The sequence below is a fragment of the Thamnophis elegans genome, chromosome 4 (genome assembly GCF_009769535.1).
Source record: "Thamnophis elegans isolate rThaEle1 chromosome 4, rThaEle1.pri, whole genome shotgun sequence".
Lineage (NCBI taxonomy): Eukaryota > Metazoa > Chordata > Lepidosauria > Squamata > Colubridae > Thamnophis > Thamnophis elegans.
In genome coordinates, this window is record NC_045544.1 from 115,286,529 (window position 1) to 115,314,031 (window position 27,503).

Below are 27,503 nucleotides of genomic sequence, written 5' to 3' on the forward strand. Positions count from 1 at the left end.
CTTTTCCCCAAATGGCCTGTGTGGAAATGGTTCTTTGCCAGTGTGGGCAGAACCATTGAGCTAGGCCTGGATAAATCTACCCCATTTGTGACTTTTAAAAGCCTAACAAGGAAAATGACCTGTGGAGCACACATGATTCGGATTTGGCATATACTGGATAGTGTGTGTTTTGACACGGATCCTGCAGTAAAATGTGGTGGTTGTAGCATATGTACCATTTCATGTGATTTAAATTCCCTTGCTTATTCTAAAATTTGAAAGGTGGGAGAGATGGTGAAAGAAACAAGGCTACAAGAGTGGGTGGCTATAGAAGATGCAGCCCTGGACTTCTGGCATGTCTTAGTTTTTAAACTGTAATTTCATTTCTTCCATATTTGTCTGCATATCTCCCCATCTATTAGGATAAAATTTTCATATCCTGACTGTTTCCTTGAAAGGGAGCTCAAGAAACAGATCAATACAATACAATAATACGTTGGAAGGGACCTTGGAGGTCTTCTAGTCCAACCCCCTGCCTAGGCAGGAAACCCTATACCGTTCCAGACAAATGGCTATCCAACATCTTCTGTGGAACAGACTTCCAGTGTTGGGGTATTCACAACCTCTGGAGGCAAGTTGTTCCACTGATTAATTGTTCTAATTGTCAGGAAATTTCTCCTCAATTCTAAGTTGCTTCTCTCCTTGACTAGCTTCCACCCATTGCTTCTTGTTCTACCCTCAGGTGCCTTGGAGAATAGTTTGACTCCCTCTTCTTTGTGGCAGCCCCTGAGATATTGGAACACTGCTATCATGTCTCCCCTAGTCCTTCTTTTCATTAAACTAGACATACCAAGTTCCTGCAACCGTTCCTCATATGTTTTAGTCTCCAGTCCGCTAATCATCTTTCTTGCTCTTCTCTGCACTCTTTCTAGATCAAAATGGTAATGTTTTAAGACTAGCTCAAATGATAAAAAGAAAAGTAAGAACAGCATATGGAACAAGTTCCAAGATTTCAAAATGTTTAAACAAAATGCTTTCATAGGGAGCTTACAAGTTGTATCAATGAACGTTGAACAATAACATTTTTGTCCCGCAAATATTTTTAAATCTGCCCTGTTTGTTAAACCATGGCCAATAGAAAAGTTTGAGGGAATTAAATGCCAACCACAACCTGAACATTTGTATATGTAATCCCATCAGAAATTGATTTTTTTTTTTAAAAAGGCCAATTTGGTGTTCCTGGTGCTCAGTATTGCCAGAGTACCCTTTTGCAGTTTTCTGCTTGTGGAGATGGATTAGCACAGCTGTGCATATTCTGGGTCCATTTGTGGCTTGAAAAGCTATTTGTTACCGGATACACATCTGAAGACCGTAAAATCAAGACTGGTTGAAGATATGTGGCTGCACTAGATAATTTGGGAGAGGTCCCTTGGGTTGAGTGCTTCTTTTTCAAGTCTTGATGAAGTGGCAATAGATTTATGACGGGTCAAAAGAAGGAGTACTTCTCCACCCTTTATACAATTAACAATATAGTCTACACTGCCATAAAACGTGTTACGCACTTGGTGTGGTGGCTTTAAACAGAATGGAGTTAAAGACGAAGTATGACACCATAGCTAAAAGGAATCTTTAGGTCTTTAGTTGCTTCCAAATTTTCAGCGCTGAAGGGAAGTGATAAGGGTTGGCCCCTGTTTGAACCTGTCGTACTTGTCAGCTCAGCAGGATTGAAATCATGTTTGCTTCAATGCCAAAGTTGCATCAGACAAGGTTTTTAATTTGTTTCTTGCAATGGATTGCTCATGCCACTATTTTTTGCTTCTTTGCACAGCCATTGGGTGAATTAAGAAGGGGATCTTGTGTCTGTTTTGTTTTCAAGCATTACCCCAAGAACCGAGAAGGAGTCTGGTAGCACTTTTTTAAACTAAGAGAGGCATAAATGTTTGTGAGCAGCACCTCTGCATCTGATGATTTAATGCATTTTAATAGCTTTTGTTAGCCAAAAAAGCTGCTATCAGATGTGGGTTTTTTGCCACCATTATCTCTCCTACAGTGCCCTCAAAATCCTAGTTTTTCATGTTTCTAGTAAGGGTGCTGGATCCAAGGAGGGGGGGGGGATTGCCTACCCTGGCATCCATTTTGCCTTGCTGTTTTAGACCAAGCAATCTACCAAGTGCAGATGCTCATTTTGACATTGTGCTGTGCTTGAAAGCATGCCCATACCTGTAGATGCATAATAACAGTAACAATAACCCTGTAATTCTCACCAAACAGCTGTAATAAATATTTCACTTATTAGAAATAGAATAAGAATGGCTTCAATTTAATGCATACTTTCCAGTGGGAAGCCTAATTTGGTTTATAAAATAGATTGCATCTGCCAAACGGATTTTTAACCAGCTGAAATAAAACTGGCCTCTTTAAATTATAAAAGCAAGTAGCCTTGCATAGAAACATTCCCATTGAAACATCAGTGCATAGTAGCATGATCATCATAGAAGAAGAAAACGTGCCTGTGCTTGAACATTTTCCTCACTTTCTTACTTCTGTGGTGCTATTCAGTCGCAAACAATAGTAGAATGTGAAAACGCTATTATTAATTCATTGAATGGAAGGAGCAGGTACATGGTTTCAATCTGCAATCACAGGCACTCAGGCACTGGATATATCCCAAAGCTGCATTCTTTTGCACTGTCTCACCACAGTACCCCATTGAGTATGCTGGCTTACCTATGAGAAGGCATTTCAGTGTATTAAACAAACTCTGTTTAAGTACTAAAAACGTCACTTGTTCTGCATTCAATGGGCAAAGTTCTTAGTAGGCTCTCCCAGTGGAACCTGAATGATCAGTTGCCTTGCTTTTGAGCCTCTCTGCATTAGTTGGCTACCGGAGAGCAGTTGGGGGGGGGGGGGAGCTAGCAGGTGCAAGGGCCTGTCAAGCACTTTCTGCTTTCCATGTGGCTGATAAAAATAACTAGCCTTGTGCAGCCTCTGCAGCTAGAACAGCTGGGCATGCTCCTCCTGCATGCCCCTTCCATGTCCTTAGAGCCTGCTTTGAAGTGATTGGCAAGGTGTCTTCTGTGTGGGAGCAAGTCGTGCGGTGAAGGAGCCCTTCCCTACTCCAGCTCACTAAGCTGAGCTGTCTGGGCATCAGCCCCTCCTCTTATGCGGGCTCTGGTGAGTGGGTTCTGGTGAGTGAGCAGGAGTGGGAAGAAGACCATGGCTAGGCAAGAGGGGGCTTATGACAGAACTGTTGTTAGGTTTTGGAAGAATACCGCACTGCAGAAGAGCAAGGAGCAGAGAAGGGAAAGAAGCGTGGTAAGATTTTGAGGCTTGCTATCAGCTCCAATGCTACTTGAAGGGCAGGTATAAGAGGGGGCAGCAAGCCTCTCCTTCCTTGCTAATGGGTGGTTGGCAGCAGGGCCCACAGAAGGGTTTTCTGGGAAGAGTTTTTGGGTGGACCCTGACCTCTTCGGTCCAGCCTTCCCTTTCTTTACGGGATTGCTTTGCGCCTGATTATTTTTAGCACCTCTTGTTGGGTAGAGATCAGTATGCAGCTCTGCTGCTTTTTCCAGTTTGGGGGGGGGGGGGATCTGTACACTTTCACTGTGATGGCAATTGGGATGAGGGAGGGGGAATGCTACAGTAAGTCCTCCAGAACAGATAGGGGCTGCTTCTTCATTTATGCCTGCTTTGTAAAAAGGAGTTGCACTTTCAAAACAGTAGATGAGTGAATGATTATTCTCTTTGGACCTTTCTTGTAGCATAGAAGGACTTAACTGCTGCTGTGTTTCCTACTGCAGCAGTAATGCAGCTTTGGTTGCCTTGGTCCTTCTATGGCTCGGTGGATGGAGGGCATATAGACTTTTATTTAGAGAAATTGTAGAATTTCATGGGGGGGGGGGAATGACATTTTGACTTTGTTTTTGTTGATTAGATAGGTTTGTTGTTAGAGAAGTGGCTAGTATCTTCTAAGGCATAAAAATTAAAAAAATGAGGTTGTAATGTTATTAACTTCTACTGTGCCAAAGAGAGTTTGAAGTTAACGTCTTTTTTTCCCTCCCCACTTCCCACCACACATTTTCCCTGTTTCCTTCCCCTAGTTTTCCATTACTTTTTAGTTTACTTTGTATCTTATATTTTGATAAAAAATAATTTAAAAATTGATAATAACAAGTAATTGTTGGGAGGGAACCATGCTGATCTTTTGCATGGAATAGGCATGTGGAGGAAGAGGCAAAATATGCAACGGACCCTGGAAAACACCAAGTGTGTGTGCACATAGGTGGGCATATTTGTGCGTGTGTTTTAGAGAGAGCATGTTTCAGATGCCACTAAAATAGACTCCTAGAGGGAAGAGACAAATCCTTTGGCTGGGAAAACTGGCTAGTGTTGTTCTCTTTCTTGTAATAAGGTGTCCTCCTTTCCCCCCTGCTCATCATCAGCTTTGGCTGAGAGGCAACTGGCTGCTAAGCATGGACCACAGATGCCCATGTTCATAGATCCTATAAATAGTACTGTCAGGTAGACACATTGTGAAAATGTGCTAAAGAGCAGTCTGGGAAGGCAAAGGTAAATATTGCAGAGGTCAAGGACCACCTGGGCGGCTTCAACATTTCCTTTGATTAAATGTTGAGTCTTACAGTTCTGTTTGCACACAATGGCATTTCAGACAGGAGGAATTTCCTTGATGATTTATAGCATCTAAGTGTATTAAGTAACAATGAGTGCAGGTTGGAATACACGACATATTTCATTTTCATCCAGCACTGTGTATGAATATATTAATCTCTGTATTACTGGGGGTTGGTATAATTCGCTGCAGAAGTGCTGGAGGAACGGTTGTAGGTTCATGTTGTCTGGGAGGATGAGTCTTCGATACGGCAAAGGTTTTAGGACAGAAACTCCATTTACACAGAGGCAGTCAAATCAAAGGAACTTTCTTAGGGGGCAGGAGGCATCTAAACTCAGGCAGATTCCAGTAAAAGTGGACTACTTTCAGCAGAGGGTGCCCAGTGCCTCTGCGTGATGGGATCTTGGGGGCTTGTGCCAAGATTGTTGCCTCTTTGGTGCTAGACTATTGCCTAATTTGCTTGGCGAAAAGCAAAATTACCACAAGACATAAACTGAGGGCCTCTTATGGTGTGCTGTGATAAGCTAACTTAATTTGTACTTGTTTGCCGAGGATCTGGGGAGAGTGACTTGCTGAAAGCTCCATTGCTTGCACCTGGCGCACAAGATGAAATTTCTGTTGGAGTGCAGTTCCACCCCATTTTATCCTCTTCCCTTTCTTCCCCACCATTTTGGCGCTAGCTTCATTTCTCAAAAGAGGTTGTAAGAGTTCTCACCCCAAGGAGGCTGCAGCCAGAATACTTGCTCTGGATTTGAAACATCCCCTGTGCTGCTTCTGTGCAGGGAAAGGGAAGTGTGGTTGGGATTACAGAGGGAGGGGGAAGGTGTCTGGACTGGGGGAAGTTGAGAGAGGAGGGTGTATCTTCTATTGCTGAGCTGAGACTCTATGGGCTGAAGAACCGGGGGCCCAGCTTGACTGAGTCAAGGCTGTGGCTTGTTAATGATTGCCTGCAAGTGGGGAGAGGCCCTCAAAAAAGTGACTTTCCGTGCATGCATTGTGTGCTTGGGCCTCATCTTCGCCTTTCTCTTTTCCTGTTGCAGGTGGCAGGAAAACCAGAGCAGTACCATCAGCAGAGGGGGGCATTGGATGATTGCCTTGACTGCTTTTCCATTATCCCTCTTCACTTTGGAGTAAAGTTTCGAATCGTCTATAAATTAAGCCCCAGAAACAAAAATTTGTAGCAGCTGCCTCTGCCCCAGTTTCCCCACAATGCCATCTAATGGGCCAGTTGACACCAGCAGTCCTTCTGCGGACCGGGAGACAGTCGATGCTCACAAGGTAAGGAAATTTCAGGTGAAGGCTGGGGTCACTGCTGGTCCTCTCTCCTATGGCTAGATGGCCCACATGTCTCCTTCAGGTTGATTATGGTTCACACAACATGTTAAGCAGGATAAAGTATTCTACGGCTCAACATAGTGTGGGAATCCCACAATTGCCTTAGCAGGTTATGTTATCACATTAATATGCTTCATTAGTTTGCGCTTAGAATGTTCCATAAATACATCAATTGGATTTAATTAAGCATGTCAAGAGTTTTAATATGTTTTGTGAGCCCAATTTGTGATTGGGAATTGCTGCAGAATTTATTTACTTGTCTGTGCAAAACTGTATAGCACAGGTAGTACGTGCACCATCTGCATATTGCTCTGACTAAACTGCTGAATATTGGCACCTGTTTAATCCAAATATTAGGGGTGGAACTTTCTGCTGTAATTAATTTCCATATCCATTAAATAGGTGAGAATTATAGAGCAGATGGTGCAGAATAGGAGGAAGAAGAGAATTCACACTTGTTGATGACGCACTTGGATTTTTTTATATCCATGTTTGATGCTTCAGAGACGTATGATGAAACGAACATCCTCTAAGGATGCTTAGGACAAGCATGTTGAGTGAGAAGACCTGCCTGTTGATCTTTCAGGATGAAGCCATACAAGTTCCATTGTCAATCATGCAAGCCAGGAAAGTGAAGGAAGATCTCAGTCATCAGAGTATGGGTTTGCAAAAGATTAGATTTAGGAAGATAAGCCTGTTTCAGCCAGACTGAGTTGAGAACTATAGGCTAGTGAAAGAGTAAAAGAGGATAATTAGGCTTATCCTAATGTAGGAGTTGGCACTGATATGTGTTTTCCTTGCAAGGAAATGAGTGCACCACACAGCAAAGTAGCATGTGTTGGGTGAAAGGAGTGTTTGAACTAAGCAGTTTGTTTCAGCTCTGTGATTGCTGACATATGGGCAAAGTAGAGCCAACTATGGAATCCAACATGCAGTGTAAACATGAAGGAAATCTTGGGTAAGGCCTGCATTTATGTATTGACCTAGTTGTCCTGCTTTGCTCTCTGATGACACCAGTAAATTGAAAGCAGGGGATGCAGATTGTGAGAATCAATTAGACGTTTGTCCCTTGAGGAACATAAAACAATCTCAGTTACTGCTTCTAGGGCTGGAGATGTGGTAAAGTGGTTGTGAGAATGTGTTTGTGTCAGGTTGCATTGTAGCTGAAAGGATTTGCTAAGAGGGAGCATGATGGGAGAAACGTTGTATTAACCTCAAATGCACATGGAGATGGAATGTCTAGAATAGAAATTAAAGAAAGCACCCATTGCAGGGAATTGCTGTAAAAACTTCAGATTGTGGGGTTCTAACCCAGAATGCAGTGTATCTAAACTAAAGGAAGTTGTTTTAAATTGGTACTGTCCAGAAATGGTCCTGGGGAAACAAGCTGTTAGTATAGGAATCTGGATATAGCCTAGATAAGGAGATACGATGGAAATGGGATTCCCAGCCAAGTACCTGAATATGGCACAGTTCAGGGTCCTTCAGATTAAACTCCAGCCCACAAACCTGTAGGGCCTTGAACTAGTAGCATTCAGTGGCGCTGTGAGTCACCACCTCTTACACTGTGTGCCCTGTGATTGACAGGGTTGCCATCCCTTTATTCCATTAGGTTTGCCTAGGAGACTGCCTGCAAGTACGGCTGCTGAGGCTATGATTCAGACAGATCCAGGAAAGGAACGGAGGCTGGCAGAAGCAGGATTTATTGGAAGGGTGTCATCAACCTAAGTTTTTATATATTTGCTTTTATACAGTATTCTTCATCCCAGTGCATTAAACACCATCAATATAAATCAGAGAGGCAGAAATCTTGACAAATAGGATTTATTCTGGAGCTGCTGCCAGAAAGCTGATGTGATACAAAGGGTGAGATACTGGACTGGTACCTGGGAGAAATAGATGCAAGTCTGCTGTCAGCCATGGAAACCACTAGCTGATTTTGGCCAGTTATCTACCTTTGGCAGTTGTCATTAGAAAAATTGGAGGAGGAGGTACAATTATGTTGCTTTGGTTTCCTGGCTAAATAAATAAGAAGCAATCAAATAAAAAACAAATGAGCCTAATATCTGGGCCAGCCAAGTTTCATGAGGAAAAGTGTTCCAAAGTCAGGGCTCCACCTCCGAAGGTTCTCGGCCCTCTATGAAGACAACACCTCTGTGGCTGCTGACAAAAGACAGGTTGGAATGGAAAGTACCTCTCTTTCCAGTGTTTGTATTTTTAAAGTGTTATTAAAAGTTGATCCAGACATCTTACATTCACTCAAAATATAAAAAGGCTTATAATTATATATTATGATTATAATAAGCATAATTCTTTAAAGAATTGTGAAATCTGCATAACTTTTTATTTGGATTCAGGGCCAATTTAAGAATGGAAACTGCCTTGTTGCCCAGTAGCGGTCCTATGTTGGAATGTAATAGAGAGATTGTATTCCAGTTGGCTTTGCTGAACGTACTTGTGGTTTGGGATGCTATAGTAGCAGGTGGCAACTAAAATGTGATCTTGGCAGAACTAGAAAACTGAACACATTTAGTACTTGGATAAAGGAGTAAATTGAGAATTCCAGGGCTACAGACTAGATTGAGAAGTTTATAAAGTAACCCAGGAGGCAACAGTAGATGGATATGTATTGGTGTAAGTCATCAACAGTCAACTTTAAGATGACCTAACTTTCTTTTTTTCTTTTTCTTGAGCAGTCCAAGGATGCAGTATTTGTGGAATGTTATTTAGCCTCTGGGGTGTGAAATTTTACAAGGAACTGTTTCTTCTCATAAATATTCCTTAACATTTATATGAAGTGTTATGGGAAAGATTATCTGAAATGTTAGGGTTATGTCTCATATGTTGCATTTGGCCTTGGTCTTTTTCAACTGATGTCATGGAGATTGTGAAAATAAGGAATGATTAAATGTCCTTAACCAGATAGCATTTATTTATTTGTTTATTCATTCATTCAATTTATATAACTGCCCATCTCATATTTGTGACTGTAGATAGATATAGATAGATATAGATACTTTATTTGTATGCCGCCCTTTTCCCTGAGGGGACTCAGGGCGGCTCACAATTCAGGGGGAGGGAGGACAAACAAGTTACAACCACGAAAACAATACATCATTAAAAGAGCACAACAGTCATACTATTCGAGTGGGGTTGAAATCTTTAGTCCCAGGCCTGTCGGGACAGCCAGGACTTAAGGGCTACGCAGAAGGTCTGGGGGGTGGTGAGGGTACGAATCTCCACGGGGAGTTCGTTCCAGAGGGTCGGAGCAGCCACCGAGAAGGCTCTCCTCCGGGTAGTTGCCAGCCGACATTGGCCGGCTGATGGAATTCCAAGGAGGCCTAATCTATGGGATCTTATTGGCCTAGTGGAGGTAATTGGCAGTAGGCGGTCTCTCAAGTAATAGATACCTTACAGTTAAAACATACACAATACCAAAAAACACAGAATGCAAACAATACAAAACATTAAAATAATTTAACCCATGCAATACACTAATTAATGAACAGTACAATCATTTAAAAGGGACGTGGTGGCTCAGTGCCTAAGACGCTGAGTTTGTAGATCAGAAAGATTGGCAGTTCGGCGGTTTGAATCCCTAGCGCCGCGTAATGGAGTGAGCTCCTGTTACCTGACCCAGCTTCTGCCAACCTGGCAGTTTGAAACCACATAAAAATGTAAGTAGAAAAATAGGAACCACCTTTGATGGGAAGGTAACAGCATTCCGTGCGCCTTCAGTGTTTAGTTATGCCAGCCACATGATCACGGAGACGTCTTCGGACAGCGCTGGCTCTTTAGCTTTGAAATGGAGATGAGCACCGTCCCCTAGAACTGGAAATGACTAGCACGCATGTGTGAGGGGAATCTTTACAACCATTTTATGGGTTCTTCTCTTTTCTCCTCAGGTCAGATAGCAAAGCAAAATATTCACAACCTTCTGGAAGCCCGCCAAGGTCAGGACTAGCCTTACCTTAGGGGGAATGATGTTCTGTAGGGCAGCTTCAGTAGCAAAAAAGATCCTCCACCTGACTCCCACCAGATGATATTCTCCAGTAGATAGAACTTATAATAAGTCTCTTCTGCTAGACGTGATATGAGGAGCAGATATCATTGGGGAGACACAGTCCCTCTAACCATCCTCAAATAATTTGAACTTGTTTGAAAATATCATGTGGTCTGTTTGGGTGTGTTTTTTAATATCTCAGTTTTTTTGAAAGGAAAGGAAAGCAGCAAGAGGGAGAAGAAATGCTTGTGTCCGAGCTGAAGTTCCATTGGGTGTGCCAGCTGTGATTTTGGGCATAGAAAATCTGGCCAGTATTATATTTTAAATTATTGTGATACACTATATCAATCTGCCTGTGAATAGTATTGAGAAACAACAACTAGTTAAAATCTAGGTATCTTGTCAGGGGTGTTATATAATGGACTGCAGGCCTGCACAACTTGCAGAGGGGAATGGGCCACATTAATGCATTAAAAATACTTGCAGGCTGCAAAGGAACAGCTGGTGTGCTGATCAGTTGTTGGCTAGGTGAGCAGTGCAGTGATTAACTGATAGGGTCAGTGAGGTGTGGAAGTGTCTTCTGAGGCAGCAATCAGTAAAGTCAGCAGCCTGTTCTTTAGGACAGCAGCACTAAAGGTTGAGGGTGTGTGTGTGTGCACAGTGGATTTATAGATTTTTTTTAAAACAAAAATGCCAATACAAGTTTGTTTGGTGGGCCACATGTAGCCTATATGCTGTATATTGTGCAGACTTGATGTACTGGAAATAATGTTTGCTTCTGGGCACAATTTATAATTCTGAGTTTGGCCTACCGATCCCTAAAAGGTTATTCCTAAAACAGTGTTTCTCAACCTTGGTGACTTTAAGTCCTGTGGACTTCAACTCCCAGAATTCCCCAGCCAGCTGGCTGGGGGATTCTGGGAGTTGAAGTCCATAGGACGTAAAGTCACCAAGGTTGAGAAACACTGTCCTAAAAAGTTGCCTTGAAACAAGATGGGTAGTAAAATAATAAAAGAAAAGAAAATAACAAAATAAAACAGTAATAAAATAAAATAATAATAAAATAAAATAATATAAAAAATACAATTATAAAATAAAATGGTTTGACTCTAAAATAACTGAAGGACCATTTTTCATTTGAATGTGTTCATAAATTATACCTCTTATATGAAGGTTTTTTAATGTTCTGCTCTTTGGAAGGAATAAGGGATGCGGTGGCTCAGTGGCTAAGACACTGAGCTTGTCGATCAGAAAAGTCAGCAGTTCGGTGGTTCGAATCCCTAGCACCGCATAACAGAGTGAGCTCCTGTTATTTGTCCCAACTTCTGCCAACCTAGCAGTTCGAAAGTATGTAAAAAATGCAAGTAGAAAAATAGGGACCACCTTTGGTGGGAAGGTAACAGTGTTCTGTGCGCCTTCGGCATTTAGTCATGCCAGCCACATGAACATGGAGACGTCTTTGGACAGCACTGGCTCTTTGGCTTTGAAAGAGAGATGAGCACCGCCCCCTAGAGTCAGGAATGACTAGCAAGGGGAACTTTTACCTTTACCTTATTTGGAAGGAATAAATTGGTGTGTACTCAAGACAAAGTTTTTCAGTAGTGGCATTTTACTTGAGGAATTTCCTACTGAGGAAGATTACAGTGGCTATAAAGATAATAAACATCCTGATAAATGTTCTTAAATACTATACTGTAATATTTGCTCCTCTATTTCTTAGCATTGTACGAAATTTTAATGATATGTACATTGGATATTATTCTAGCAGCCTACTAGGAAGAAGATAAGATTTATAAATGTTATAAGTACAGAACTAAAAAAAAATGAATTTGGAATATTAATTTCCAAATTCTGCAGTAATTGAAGTAATTTCTTCTTGATGTTATTGTTGCTGCAAATTCTAACTGATTTTCATGTTATTCACTGTAGTAACTAAAATCTTTTCAATAGTGATATATTAAACTGTTTCTATTTTCCTTAAATCAAGCTGTATTATATACATGCAAAATCTGCTATTTTTAATCATTTTGTGAACTTTGCACTTTTCCTGCTTAATGGAGGGTTGCTTACTAAGAACTTACCTGTGCTTTGTTCACTTGTGAGGACCCTCTTAAATGGTGTTTAAACAGTGAGAACCAGGATTTGGGGGGAGAAGTCACAAGACTCAGATTTGTAGACACTTCTGCTTATAGCTTAGCTATCATGAAGCAGTAGCTAGAGTGATCAAGTAGATTTCAGATGTGAGTAGGGTATAAGTGATATCCTAATAAAAGAATATTTGTAGGTCAGAATTGAAATGAAGGGTCCCTGGTGCTCTCTGAGCTTGGTTGTTCTCTTGCAGATGCTTTCTTACCCAAATTAGATAACATCATCAGTTTGGGTAATGAAACATTTGCAGGAGAACAGCAAGCACCCCCTAAGTGATAGAATATTTGCTTTGCACCAAACAATTTCTTGGTATTTCCAATTAGTGATGGAAAGAAATCTGAAATTTTGAACAGCAGCATCCAGTGGGTATAGAAGAGTCCCTACCAACCTACATATTTTTAGGACTACAACTCCCAGGATTCTCAATTAGCACCAGCCCAAACTCACTCAGTGGGGCGGTCTGAAGAATGGCTATCCTGCATGATATTGAAAAGATAGCAGGTGGACCTTGAGATGTCCTTCTTTGTTTAGATAAGTATCACACTTCAAATGGTTGTTGGAAAAATATAGGAAGTTGAGTCAAATCTGGAGGCAGAGTTTGCAGATAATAGTCATAATTTGCATGACATTTTCTGAAACAATTTTTGGCTGGCTTTCAAAGTCAGTTTCGTGTATGACTTACTGAATACATCAAATACTTGGGCTAAAGCATTATTGGGAGCATTTCCTTTATGCTTTCTAAAGTTGAATAGGAATTATCTGCTTTCCTTGATGCATGAGAATTCCAAAATGGGGTTAGTAATTAGGATTATAACCATAAAAGCAAGATTATTTTATTTATTCCTTCAAGGAACATTTATTCTACTTTCCAGCCACATGTTGCTTGAGGCATCTGAGTGAAATAATAGAAAAATTAATACAAATACAAAAATATTTAGCCAAAGCAATAATTAAAAGAATGTAAATTATGCACTTATTCCCACAGGGGGAACAAAATGAAACCAGCAATGAGAATTCATTACTTTGGCAAGGCAAAATCCTGTCAGAACAGATGAGACGTTTGGGTGTGAAAGACTAATAGAGAATTGCTAAACAAGTATGCCATGGTTTACAACAGCATAGGTCTGCACCATTTTCCCATCCACACAGCTGAAGTGGGCAGCTATTTTGTTGCTGGCTCTGAATGGGCAGTTTGATAAGAGGAAGAGGAGATCCTTCAAGCAAGTATGCAGGACATCATGATCCCTGAATACATTCCCCCCCCCCCCCCATCATGGTGTGAGAAATTGGCCATTTCTTAAACACTAGTGGTGTGGTTTTTCTTGGTTTTAAGAGGGAAAGAGGAATAGGTCACATTTCTGAATTGGAGCTTTGGGTTTCTAAAGGGCTAAATGTTAAAGAACCCAGTTTCATGATGTTCTGCCGTGTACGAGTTCATTTCTGAGCAAAGCTGTTTCTTAATAGTTGCAGCAAGGGGGTGTAGGTGTGTTGTACGATTATTTGGCAATGACAGCAAGATGGAAGAAGAAAGAGAGGGAGGACCCCTAGAGAAGATAATTGAGCCATTCATTAAAGCTGAATCACAGGTGGAGCTAATGATTTAGGTATGGATGAGTCACAGATCCATCTGGAAGGAAATGTCACACAATAGTGGAAAAGAAAAGAGAATGGATGCTTGGCATTCTTGTTTTGAAATCACAACAACCTACCGGCTATAGTTTATGGACCACCCTGTTGTGTATTCGTCATCGGAGGGATCTCCTTGAGAGGTTGTCCAGCTTTGGATGATTGAGCAAGCGGTGCTCTGTTTAAGGAGGGGCTTTACTGAGAATCCCAGACTTTTAATCTACTAACAGTACTAGGGCATGTCCACAGCTTCATAGCTTCAATTCATTTTCAAACCAACACACAAATTATTTTCACTTCTGCCAATCTTTAAAGGCAGAGTACATGGAGAGGTCTTTTTTTTTGCTAATAGGGGTTTCCTTCAGCTGAGAAAAGCAAAGTGCAAACAGCGTTACAGTACTATCTCGGAATAAGAAAGGGAATAGCAATAGCAATAGCACTTAGACTTATATACCACTTCACAGTACTTTACAGCCCTCTCTAAGCCCCCAACAATCTGAGTCCTTATTTTATCCACTTCTGAAGGATGGAAGGCTGAGTCAACTTTGAGCCTGGTGAGATTCGATCTGCCAAACTGCTGGCAGCCGGTGATCAGCAGCAGTAGCCTGCAGTACTGCACTCTAACCAATGGTGGGTTCCTACTGGTTTGGACCGGTTTGGCTGAACCAGTAGTGGTTTGGTGGCCTGGGTCACTGGAACTGGCAGCGCCCCAGGTCTGCCACGCTCTTGAACCGGTTCCCCGGTTGCTCGCCCCCCCCCCCCAGTCACTCCTCACCTCCTAGGCGGCTTGCCTGCCTAAACTGCCATGTGGTGCCTGCCTTGTGCCCCAACCTAGTTGCCTCCTCCTGACTACAGGTAAGTCTCGCTAGCCCCCCCACTCATGGAGCTTGCTGTGCCCCCCCACCATCCCCACAGGCTCGCAACCTTACCTTCCCCTGCCTCCCCAGTGGGTGCTTCAAGGGAGAAAGAAAGAAATCCTCACCATTTGGGATCCCCAAGTGCACAGAGGAGAGGTGTACAAACTTGGGAACTTTAAGACTTGTGGACTTCAACTCCCAGAATTCAGCTCTGCTGGCTAGAGAATTCTGGGAGTTGAAGTCTACAAGTCTTAAAGTTGCCAAGTTTGCAGACCTCTGGCATGGAGCTTGAGTTGAGAGCTTATTGAAAGTGCTACTGGCTATTCTTGCTTGGGCTAAGCTAATCAATAGTGGAGCTCTAAGAGGAGACTTTATATCATCTTGATTATTTTGGTGCCTCTGATACAGAGGAGAAATCCCCAGGCATTGCTAACCTCTCCCCCCTAGTATAAAAAAACCCTAGAGCAAAAACTTATTAAAAAGTATAGAAAAGGGGTTTGCTGTGTATTGTTTAATAGACTGCTAAATTGACAAAATGGACAGCTAAATTGGCCACGCCCACCCAGTCACATGACCATCAAGCCATGCCCACAAAATAAGCCATGCCCACAGAACCGGTAGTATAATTTTTTGAAACCCACCACTGACTCTAACCACTGCGCCATCGCGGCTCTAGCCACTATTCCTTATTACATATAAAATGCCCCTATGAGCTGAGGTGGGGAAATAATAAGGTATTGACAATTTTGTAACCAACCTTGATGCATTTGGAGTGGAGGGAATTAAACATGCAGATATGAACCTCTGTAGCACATAGTACTAGAGGTCTGGGACATTTCTTCCTGGCTGTGTTACCTTGCATTCGGCCCATCCTTGACTGGCAAAAAGTATCTCAACGTACACTGCTGTGCCTCTTTGGCTGATCTTTACTATATTTCAGGACAAGGGTTGATTGTCTAACTGTGACCAAACTTAGCATGTTGTCTGAGTGCAACTACTAGGTTTGTAATAGGTTTGATTAAGCAAGTTGCGTTAACATAGCTACTGAACGCTTTATAGGCAGGGCACAGAAAATGCAGTAGAGTGGCTTGTCAAAATGTTGCCCTTCAGAGTATTTTTCCTCTTATGCCTTTCCATCTTTTCATAGACTTGATTTCTGCTGTTCTTGTCCTAAAACACAGCTGCAGCCCCAGTCTTTCCTTGCCAATTGGCAATGGCCTTTCTACAGTGCTGCTAACTAACAGTTTCCACCTTGTTCCTTTCTCAGAGACTTAATGCAATTTCTATTCCTTTAATCAATGGCTTCCTGTTCACTTTAATTACCAATTAGCATTTTATAGCCAAAGCAGTTTTTCCTTGATTAATCTTATTTTTTATAATCAAATATTGCAAAAATATTGTTAATGAATAGTGTTTTGCCCGTGCCTGGTATCCGGGGGAGGGGTTCTTACATTGTGGCTTATAAAGAATTGTATAAGCATTTAATTAAAACATTGGTATCATTTTTATGATTATTATGCTTTGTTGTTTTCCATGTACACTGAGAGCTTATGCACCAGAGACAAATTTCTTGTGTGTCTAATCACACTTGGCCAATAAAGGAATTCTACTGTATTTGCAAGAAATAATACTAGAATAAGGTTGATATACTCCAATATGCATACTTTATCCTTTTATCTTCTCTGTCATCTTTCTTTTCTAATCAAAATGACAGAACCTCATTATATAGCTATAGAAGTGTAGGAACTTGAGGTTTAATTGCCCTTCCCCAACCACTGGGCTAGGGATGAAGAAAGCTTCTGTCAAACATCTCTAGGGAACAACTACACTCTATTGAAGAAGGTGAGGATAACTATTAAAGCAAATTCAGCATATCTTAAAAGTAGCAATGCAGCAAGAGCCTGCAACCTTTCATTGCTGAAACTGCAAAACTCAGCTTACAGAAATAAAAATAAATTTTGCAGTAGTTGTGGCTTCAGAGAGGAAACTGGTAAGTAAAACTACTGGTATCTGCAAGGGACAGATTTGTGCTGTTCTTTTGGGGAGGGTCAGGTTGGGCTTAGTGGCTTGGTTAAGGTGCTGGTTTAGGAGTAGGGGAACTTGAGAAAGGATGCCCTTGGGTCTCAGTCATTTTCTCTCTTTGCCCTAGGAAGAAGGCAATAAAAGAAAGAACTTCTGAAAAAGCTGTCTGTATGACTATAAGGTGGCTCAGTAGCTAAGGCGCTGAGCTTGTTGATTGAAAGGTCTGCAGTTCGGCGGTTCTAATCCCTAGTGCTGCGTAATGGAGTGAGCTCCCTTTACTTGTCCCAGTTTCTGCCAACCTAGCAGTTTGAAAGCACATAAATGCAAGTAGAAAAATAGGGACCACCTTTGGTGGGAAGGTAACCTTTGGTGGTGCGCATTCGGTGTTTAATCATGCCGGCCACATGACCACAGAGACATCTTCGGACAGCGCTGGCTCTTTGGCTTTGAAACAGAGATGAGCACCGCTCCCTAGAGTCGGGAATAACTAGCCCATATGTGCAAGGGGAACTTTTACCTTTACCTTTATGACTACATGACCTTGTTCCTGTCTCCAGAAGTTGAGCTTGACTCAAAGGATCAAATAAAAAAATAAATTAAAAAAGTGGAGTGGGAATTTATAAGTAAGGGCAGAGCTTTGCAGAATACCCAAAGAAAATTAAATCAGGGCTTCTAGCAGTCAAGATGATTGGTATTGGCACCAAAAAATTATTATTTTTTTCATTTCATGAAAAAGTCAACTAAGGAAGAAAAGCTACTGGTAGAAGTGCTTTTCTTCTCCTGAATACTACCCCATTATAGGATAGCCAGGCTTCTATTCATGTGGGTTTTTTTACAGGGTATGTGTGCATGATTAAAATGTTATTCTGAGTGTTTCCCATGCTATTTCTATATCTTTTTTCAAATCACAGAGTATCCATTAAAGCAGCGAAGGCAGATTTTTCTTAGCACGACTCTTCTGTCATTGCCAAGAAGGATGTTTTTAATGGACATATTACAAAACAAACTCACCAGACACCACAATTTCCATTTCTCCCCCCTACTCATTATACCTTTTCCTCATCCTGTTCTAATCCTTTAGATTGGTATTTTTTTAACAGTTGTGTTGTTTTCTGATCATCAGAAAAAATATGGTACTTTTTCATTTAGTTTTAAGATTTATAAAACCCCTTACTTCAAAGGCTCTAGCTCATTGTTTGGTTTTTTTTAATATAACAAGAGTAATACAATACTATGTTCATTTTTTGAAAATAACCCAAATGATGACCCTGAGTATATATTTCTACAAACACTTAAATATATTTTTAAAATTAATGATATCATACTCAACCATATGTATACAGCACATTTAACAAATATGTAAAATATACTGTCTTACTGCTGTTTAGATTGGCAGCATCTTAATAGCTGTAGGTTATTATTTCATTCATATTTTATAATACAATTGTTATAGTATGTATATGCAATAAAATCAATAAATTATGTCTTACCAATACCATAAGGCAAATCTGTTAAAAATAGATTATTAAATATAGTATGTGAACTGAGCTTCCACATCCTACACTGTTTGTAACTTTCCCAAGCATGGATAGAACATATTGGGAGCGTGTGTATAATGACTAAAGGGTGACAAATTGATTGAAATTTCACATGAAGCTTATAATGAATTAAACTGCCAGTTTGGAAGCATCCAAGTAAAATTTAGCAAAGCAATCTGGGCATCAGTCGATGGAGAAATAAATCTGTATATATAATATAATACAGGATAATTGTTGATCAGAAAGGCCAGCGGTTCAGAGGTTCGAATCCCTAGCATCTTATAACAGAGTGAGCTCCCATTACTTGTCCCAGCTTCTGCCAGTTAGAAAGCATATAAAAATTAGGGACCACCTTTGGTGGAAAGGTAACAGCATTCCATGTGCCTTTGGTGTTTAGTCATGCCGGCCGCATGAGGGCACAGAGGCATCTTCAGACAGTGCTGGCTTTTTGGCTTTGAAATGGAGATGAGCACCACCCCCTAGAGCCAGAAAGGAGTAGCACATGCCTGTGAGGGCAACCTTTACCTTTTCTAAGATAATGCAAAGAAAGAGGGTATACCTGTGTAACAATATGGATGAAGGAAGAGGTTGATCTAGGAGATGCTAACAACAATAGTAATATGGTATTCATCAGTTGATCTCCAGCCTTACATAATTGCCTCTGAAAAGCCTAAAACTGTGAAAGAGAACAAAAAATAAATGTGTTAGCTGCATCTCTGGGTCTCATGAACTTACCCTGTGTTTCCTAGGCAACTGAATCCTAGACAGCCCTAGTCAACTGTAAATCCTTAAGATTTTACCTTGGCCATCGTCTATACGTTTTCCTGATCTACATTTTTGCCTTGTTTGCTATTCCAATGCCCACCCTGGACCAGATGTTTAGGAATTTGACACAATGTGTTGTAGACTTATTTGTTGTAAACTTCATGGGAGAGGTGAGACCATGGAAGCCATGGCAAACCGAGGTGAAGAAAAAAGAAACCAAATCCTCCAAAGGAAGTGTTGCTTAAGAAATCAGGAATGGGATTAAAGGTAAAAAATGACTTCGCATGAGGACATTATTGTTGAAATCCAGCGATAGGAGTATTCTATTACCCTATTAAAGCTGTGTACATGGGATTTCCCTAATTTACCCTCACAATAACCCCATGAGGTAGACTGGGTTGAAAGAGAATCCTAATTTGTCTGTGATACTTCTTTACATAGCACAAAGTTAAGCAGAGTCACTACCAGAAAACGATATGACAACACCAATTTGTGTGGCTTTAAAAGAAGTTCAAACTCAGCATTTCTTGTGTTCTAAATGGAACAGGCCCCTAGTGAGGCTGATGGAAAGGAACACAATCATTTCTTTAAAAAAGAGACAATGCCCCTTTAAAACAAAGGTTTCCCCCCTCCCCAAACTTTCACAGGGAATGCCGAAGTGCCTCCTGACTCAAGAGCTAAGAAGAATATTGTCTCTCTATTTTGTTTTTTTTCCTGAAAGCAGGGAGAAGAAGATCCTGAGGAGAATCGGAACAAGGAGGAGAAGCCAGATCCAGGAATCCCTGTGAGGAAAGTGGGGCGACCTGGTAGAAAACGGAAACAGCCAGTGGTGAGTAGAAGCCATTGCATGTCCAGAGTTGCAAGATCAGTCACCCAGGGTATGGGTGGGAAGTTACTCTGACTGAGGCTTTTAAATAGGAGTGCGAGATCAGGGAGAGTGGGTCAAATTCTCACTGCTTTCTCTCTAAAGCTGGAGTGTATAGGGTCAGCAATTTCTAAGAATAGTTTTGTGGCCTTTGTTGGAGGAGAAAAACTACAGGAAAGCAATCGGTTAGGAAACTATATGGTTTTTCATACACAAAAGCCACAGATCCATATGCACTCACACAAATATATGTTGTCACCGATGCCTGTAACTCCATTCCTAACTCCATTCCATCCGTAATTCCATTCATATTGGATAGAAACTAATCAAGAAGAGAACCAACCTTGAATTAAGGAGAGACTTCCTAACAGTGGGAACAATTAAGCAGTGGGACAGCTTGCCTTCAGAAGTTGTGGGTGCTTCATCACTGGAGGTTTTTAAGAAGAGACTGGACAGCCACTTGCCTCAAATTGTATTGGGTCTCCTGCTTGAGCAGGGGGTTGAACTAGAAAACCTCCAAGGTCCCTTCCAGCTCTATTTTGATTGATTGAATACATGCAGCTTCAGTTTGCAAACACCTCTTGGCTGGGTATTGTGTGGACACACCTATGACATCTGGCAAAGCACCCAGCTGCTCTTATTAGAAACAAAACTCCTCCAGGAAAATTGCAAATAACTATTTTGGACAGTTCAGCTATTTCTAGTAAAGGAGTTCATGTTCTTGGCTTATAAACGGATGCATCACTGACACTGGCTGAGTTTGCTGATCTAACACATTTTCTGGGTTTGGACAGTAAGTTGGATCATAAACAGGCACATGCACAACACACCAACCCAAACAAAGCCAAGGTTAAAACTAACCAAGCTTCAGCCAAGTGGTTGGCTGAAAATAGTTGTATGCATTTCTCTGTGCACACAGGTTTCTTAAACTGCTGTCCGGTGGTTGGCTCTCTGTATAAGTTGGAGATAAGGGCAGTAGAATTTCAACATATCTGAGTCTCAGCTTGGGTAAAGTGATCAAATTTGCCAAGAAGTTGAAACTTCTGTAGATGCCCTTTTGGGATTAGCACAGTACCTATGAGAGATGCTATTTCTGTTGAAAATTGGAATAGAACCTCCTCTACTGATAGGCTGTGTTTACCAAAATATGCTTAACTAGGAAAGTTGCTTAGAACTGCATGGGGGTTGGAACTAGAACAGGGCTGTCAAACTTGCGGCCCGCAGGCTGGATGCGTCACACACTGGCCACGCCCACACCCGGTTTAGCGGAGGGGAGGAAAGTCATGATACGTCACATGATGAATTTGATACCCCTAGACTAGAGGATTTATAAGGTGGTTTCCAGCCTGATGATTCTATAATTTGTACAACATGCTAAACTTGATTAATTTAACCTTGGTTAGATTGTACATGTCCTGTATGCATAATATGTATAGGAAAGTACCTTAGGATATCTGTCTGAACCCTTTTCATATGTTTGATTCATAGTTCACTTTTTTGTGCAAAGCCAGGAAATGGTAACATTGTAACCAGCCTAAGGGTGTTGTGTGAACACATCAACAATTCCTCCCTTCTCCAGAGTGTTCACCTCATATGAACCTAATTTAGCTGTCATGCCCAGTCAAACCAATTTTACTTCTTCATACGTTACATTTTTAATGGGATTGATTTTTGCTGCTGCTTGTAAGGTTTATGTTGGATCTACTGTGGTTTTATGCCCTCTTCTGCTATTTATAACTTTATTATGTCTATTGATTTATTGAACTCCAGGGGCATAAATGTAGCCCTTGATGAGGCATGCTTCCACTTTCTCATATGTTGCTTGTAACCTGATCCATGCAGTGATTGATTATTGCCTCCTCAATTGATCAGAGCTTTCTGGCTCAGACCATAAGCAGTAACAGACAGAAATGAAGTGTTGCTGAAATGTATCCTTCAGAATCATGTGCAAGCAAAACACTCTTGACTACATTCCATTTAATAGAGTTGCTAATTAATCCATTAATACATTAGACCATAAACTAACCAAGCAAGCTATGTTTTCCACTACGCTAAACTACAATTCCTCCAGTTAAAACTAGTTAAGCTTTTCATGTGTGCAAATGCAGCTGTTTAAATCTTTAACTGACCCTGAAGAGTATATAGTGCTGTCCCTGGAGAGTGGGGGGGGATGCTTGTGATGCAGGAGTGTCTATTCCCCCTGGTCCTTCATCCTTCCATGAACCTCAACTGGAGAAGATTCAGTTGCTCCCGGTTTCTCAAGCAAGCAAATTAAACTTCATGGTGATAAAGAACATGCTGGTATAATACAGGAAAATCCAGAAGGGAGGCAGGCAGTCTGGCTGGTGTTTTCCTTTTGTCCAATGACACAGAGAATTCCACCCTGACTCCTGAACCTAAGTTGGCAGAATCTCATGAAGGTTTCGAGTATTTTTATCCTGTGCATGGGACTTCCTTCCCACCTCTGGTTTGAGAACTCCTGATCCAGCTGGGACTTGTGCACATTTGTTTCCCAGAAGGCTGCTTTGCCAATTGGGCTGTGGGAATGGCTCGCCCTTTTAACCAGGGGCTGTCTACAGGCTCCTTCACTTTGCTCCAGATCTCTGCCTTGCACAGCTGCAACCTGATCTCCGGCACTGCTGCCAGGGCCAGGGAAAGAAGCTGGCCACCAGCCACATGCTGGGCCACTCAGAGAAGAGCTGTTGCTGCTGCTATGTGGTTGGCAGCTTCCCAAAATAGGATCAGCCTGGGTGGGGAGATTGCTATGGACATGGCAGGGAGGAAAGCAAGGTTGCTGCAAGGCTTGGAAAGGACGAGGAGGAGAGTTGGATAATAGCCAGACTGCTGTCTCTCTGCTGCCAGAGGCAGAGACTGGAATGGATGCATCTGCTTGGTTGGATCCCAAACTGTATTTAAAGGGCCAGCATGAAAATGTTTTGGGAGGCCACATGTGAAGCGGGTGAGGTATCCAGAGTGGCCTGCCCTATTTCACATTCTTACACAGAACCATCCGATATAAAGGATAAGTGAAGGGAAGTCTTGTGATTGACAAAAGAACCTGATGCTTTTGACACAGAATCCAACATTCTAATGTTACACATTTTCATTTTTCAAGAATCTGGATTCCAACACGTTCACAGAGTGAGTTTGGTGTAATGGTTAAGGCATCAGGCTAGAAACCAGGAAACCGTGAGTTTTAGTCCCACTTTAGACACAAAGCTGACTGGCCGATCTTGGACCAGTCACTCCTTCTCAGCCCTAAGAAGGAGGCAATGGTAAATCACTTCTGAAAAATCTTGCTAAGAAACTCCAGGGACTTGTCCAGGGAGTTGGCAGAAGTCAAAATTGACTCAAAAGGATCTTTAAAAAACAACAACACACCTTACTTCCACAACAGTCTATAGAGCATGGCAGCAATATGTGTGTGTATCACCATAGCACAGGGGGGCACCTGTGGTTTGGGAATGTTGTTGATAAAATAGGAAAATAATTCAATAAAAAGTTAAGAAAATCACGTTAGAAACTTAACACCATATGAAAGTGGGAATTTATTTGCTAGATAAAATTATTTAAATGTTGAGAAGTATGGGGAGATTTCAGCTGCCAGACGTTTAATGGATGGATGGAAAATATTTACCCCAGGGGACAAGATGAGATTGCCTCCACTCTCATTGTCTCCAACTAGAACTTGAGGAATCTGGAAGTGTAATACTATGATTTGCAGATAAATCATTTACCAGCAGATAAATCCTGCCCGTAGGTGAGGTGCTAAAGAGAGAGGGTAAAGCCAAAGGAATCAGCTAATCGTCTTTATTTCTGCAATTCAGATGTGTTATCAAAGCAGTTCTCTTTGGTGGTGACTTGGAATAGATGCAGTAGGAAGGACAGGGACCATAATGGGGCAACAAATTTCATCCCAGTATAATTTTCTGCCAACTCAAGAATAGCTGGAGAGCACTTCTAATTTAACAGTGGGGAAAGGTTCTAACCTGGGCTCAGATTTCTCTGTCCAGCAGAAACGGGGGCATCAGCTGTCTCTGTAGGCTGGCAGGCACAGATACTTGAAAAATTAGCAGTGTAGAACTAATTCTAGTAACTGTTGAAGATCTTTTGAGCTTGAGGATAAGCCACTTTTCTGCAGCTTCAACTTGATCATTGGAAATGGCCCTTTCGTTGCCTCTTCTTGCTGACCTTACGTTGGCTAACTTTCGGCTGTGTTGCTCCAACTTTTAGACAGCTTCTTGGCCTACCAAGTCTTAGTCACTTGAACCTCTGTATCCCACCCAACCAAAAAGTGGAGACAGTAGTAACCAAAGTAACATAGACCATATCTAGGCTACAGCTGGTAAACATTCACTGGCCTTTTCACTTTTACCATCCCTAGACAGAGCTAGATTATTGCACACAATCTCTGGTATCTCTGTGCCAAAGTTTACATGGGGAAAAAATGACAGTTAAATCAGTTACTGTTATTGCATTTACATGGCCTTGAACTACCCATCTTCCAGCTGTGCAAGAATTTGGGCTGGTAAATTTCTATGGATATTTCCTTGAGTTCCATTTTAATAAATGTTCAGTATTGTGCCTTTCCATTTGGAAATGGGGATAACATTGCTCTACTTTACAGTTATAAAAATTGTTAAAAGATAGCAGGAGTTTTCCTCCTATTAATAGCAAGTACCTGGGCTTCATTATTTGAATAATGTTTGGGTAGTCTTCAACTTGCAACCATTGGTTTTTAGTGATTCGTTCAAAGTTACAACGGCACTGGAAAATGTGACTTATCACTGTTTTTCAAAGGTATGTCCATTGCAGCTTCCTCGTGATCATGTGATCAAGATTCAGATGCTTGGCAACTGGTTCATATTTATGACCGTTGCTGTGTCCCAGGGTCATGTGATCATCTTTTGAAACCTTCTGACAAGCAAACTCAATAGGGAAGCCAGATTCACTTAACAACTGTGTTCCTAACTTATCAGCTGCAATGTTTCACTTAACAATTGTGGGAAGAAAAGTTGTAAAGTTCACTTAACAAATATCTCCCGTAACAATAGAAATTTTGGGCTCAATTGTAGTCATAAGTAGAGGACTACCATTATAGGCATAACAGGGGATTCTTTGCAAGAGTTGGTCCCTATTTCTAAGATGGAAGTGATTGGGCTCTGTACCTCATCCATGTATGTATGTACCATCCATGTACCAAACCGGATAAACTGCAAGAGACCTGTTTTGTGATTTAGACATTTTTTTAGACATGTTATTAGGATTTATAGGCCGCCCTTTTCCCTGAGGGGACTCAGGGCGGCTTACAATCACAGGGAAGGGGGTGCAATATCAAAAGACAAACAATGTGTGAACAAAAGAAAATAATAAAACACAACTTTCATTCAACAGGCAACACTCGGGCGGGTAAATTGGGAACCTATCCCCAGGCCTGATGGGAGAGCCAGGTCTTGAGGGCTGCGCGGAAGGTCTGGATGGTGGTGAGGGTACGGATCTCGACGGGGAGGTCGTTCCACAGGGTCGGAGCTGCAACAGATATCTTGGGGTTCATCTGCTATCGTGTAGCCCATGATTTTTGAAGTTATAGACCAGTGGCAGAAAAAGAAAGACTTATTGCCTCTCAAATGGGCAAATGGGCCCATTATTGCCCCTCAAATGGGCCACTTGTGTTTGGCCAAAGACCTGTGTTCATCTTGCTTTATCATATACTATGGACCTTCTCCTTCAAAAACACTGATGCAGTTGAATTAAAAAAAAAGAGAAAAAATTCATCTAATTGTAACTTTCAGAGCAAGCTGGTTAATCATGCAAAGGGGAGCAAGATTTGTGGAGTTGATCCAAGATCAAGTCTACATTCTCATAAATGACAGCCATGTAAACAGTAGTCCTTGACATGATCACAATTGAGCCCAATATTTCTGTTGCTAAGCAAGACATTTAAGTGAATTGTGCCCCCCCCACCCCCATTATGGCCTTCTTTGGTGTGTTTTTTATGCAAGAAACTACCATTAGTAATCGAATCATGCAATCGTTAAGCAAATCTAGCTTCCCCGATTGACTTTGCTTGTCAGAAGCTCCCTAAGGAAGGTTTCAAATAACATTCCCAGGACTTCAGGATGCTGCAGCCATCATAAATAAATGCCAGTTGCCAAACACCCAAAGTTTGATTACATGACTGTGTGGATGCTACAACGGTGATAGGTGTGAGAACTGGTCATAAGTCACTTTTCTCAGTGCCATTGTAACTTTGAATGGTTGTTAAATGAGTGGTTGCAAGTTGAGGACTACCGGTAGTCCATTGACTTCACGTATGGATTGATGGGTTTCTCCCACTCAGCTCATTTGCAAACAAGTGTTATATCTTGTTTTTAAAGTTTAACTATTGGCTCATAGGAAGGCAGATTTAGAGATGAACTTCAGCTTGCCTGCATTTATTGAGTCACCATGAATCAATCTGTGCTTTCTGAAATGTATTTTAGTCCTTCCTCTATTCATCACCTACAGAATTGCACACATGGGAGTGATTCTCTTCCCTCTCAGTCAACATATGATTCATGTCTCTTCCCTGTTTGAAAATGCCACTTTGGTCAGTATTAAAAGTCACCCCACCACATCCATCCTTATTTTCCATAAACTCTAAAGTATCTACTGGGAAATTTCATTTCACACCTTGTGGTTAACTTCACACAACATGCCAAACTTGGCTTTACAAAGCAAGTTGCTCTGCTCATTTCAGCTGCTATGCCTAAACAAAATGATAGCTGTAGCAATGTCCAGATTCCTATAATACACTGAAACACAACAGGTAGCCGATTTTAGCTTACTACCTGAGTTGAAATTCTTGGTGCTTTTGTGATTCACAGTTCCTGGTTTATAAAATAAGAACAACAATAGCAAAATATTCTGGATTTTAAGGCCATCCACCATTAAAGTTGAGCTTTGGTTTGGATGTTATCTGTGCTGCAGGGTAGTTTTGAAGTTCTTCTGGGGCCTGCGTGTTTTGGGGCTTGCGTGTTCGTTTCAGTTTCTGAGGAAGTGTGTCTTCGATACAGAGGGGGCAGGACAGGAAACTTGCATTGCTAGGAGCTGGTGTGGTGGCGTGCAGAACCTTTTCCTTCTGGCTGGAGGGAGAAACCCCAAGGGCTGCTGCCGGGTAAGATACACTGACAGTCTTCTTGAGCTTGTGGAGGTTTCATTCTCAGATTAAATAAGGTGCACTAGCAAGATTTTAAAAGATCACAAAGAAACAATGACCTTGCACCCACTCATTTGTCACTAGAGCAAGGCACAAGGTTGTATTAATATACAGCCTTCTTTTCGTTCAGGAGCTGCAGGTAGCAGATAAGCCTCTCTTCTCTTATTTTCCCTATGGCAAGACTGTGAGGGAGGTTGAATTAAAAGCATGACCGGCCCAAAGTGACAATAGCTGGTTGGCCTAGAATTCAGGACTGCCAGATTTTTCTCCATCACCTTAGTCTACATTGATTCTCTTGGGCCCAATGTAAGTTGCATTGTGTTGGGACTAGGAAAATTTTTGGGCTCAGCTAGAGTAGCATCACAAAAAGCCTAAGGCTACAAGCAGTTCTAGTGCAGCTGAGTGGAACAGGATTGGTGAAAAAAAATACTGCTTAATACTATTAAGTAGTAATAAGGGCACAGGACGTGGAGCTGCCATCGTGACTGTACAAGTTGCTTATCGATCATAGCCAGCTTCTTAGGTATAGTTCCAGAA

The 27,503-nt window shown here is 41.5% G+C and overlaps 1 protein-coding gene across 3 annotated transcripts in view; it reads left to right on the top strand.

The window, feature by feature from the left end:
• DNMT3A (DNA methyltransferase 3 alpha) overlaps positions 1-27,503 on the top strand; it is a 117,125-nt gene that overhangs the window by 10,642 nt on the left and 78,980 nt on the right. For 2 of the 3 annotated variants that reach the window (XM_032215357.1, XM_032215359.1), the window contains exons 2-3: positions 5,650-5,887; positions 19,625-19,732. In XM_032215357.1, coding sequence (XP_032071248.1) covers positions 5,819-5,887; positions 19,625-19,732 — 177 coding nt within the window. In that variant the 5' untranslated portion in view covers positions 5,650-5,818. The remainder of the gene's footprint in view (positions 1-5,649; positions 5,888-19,624; positions 19,733-27,503) is intronic. The other variant, XM_032215358.1, reaches the window with a different exon arrangement.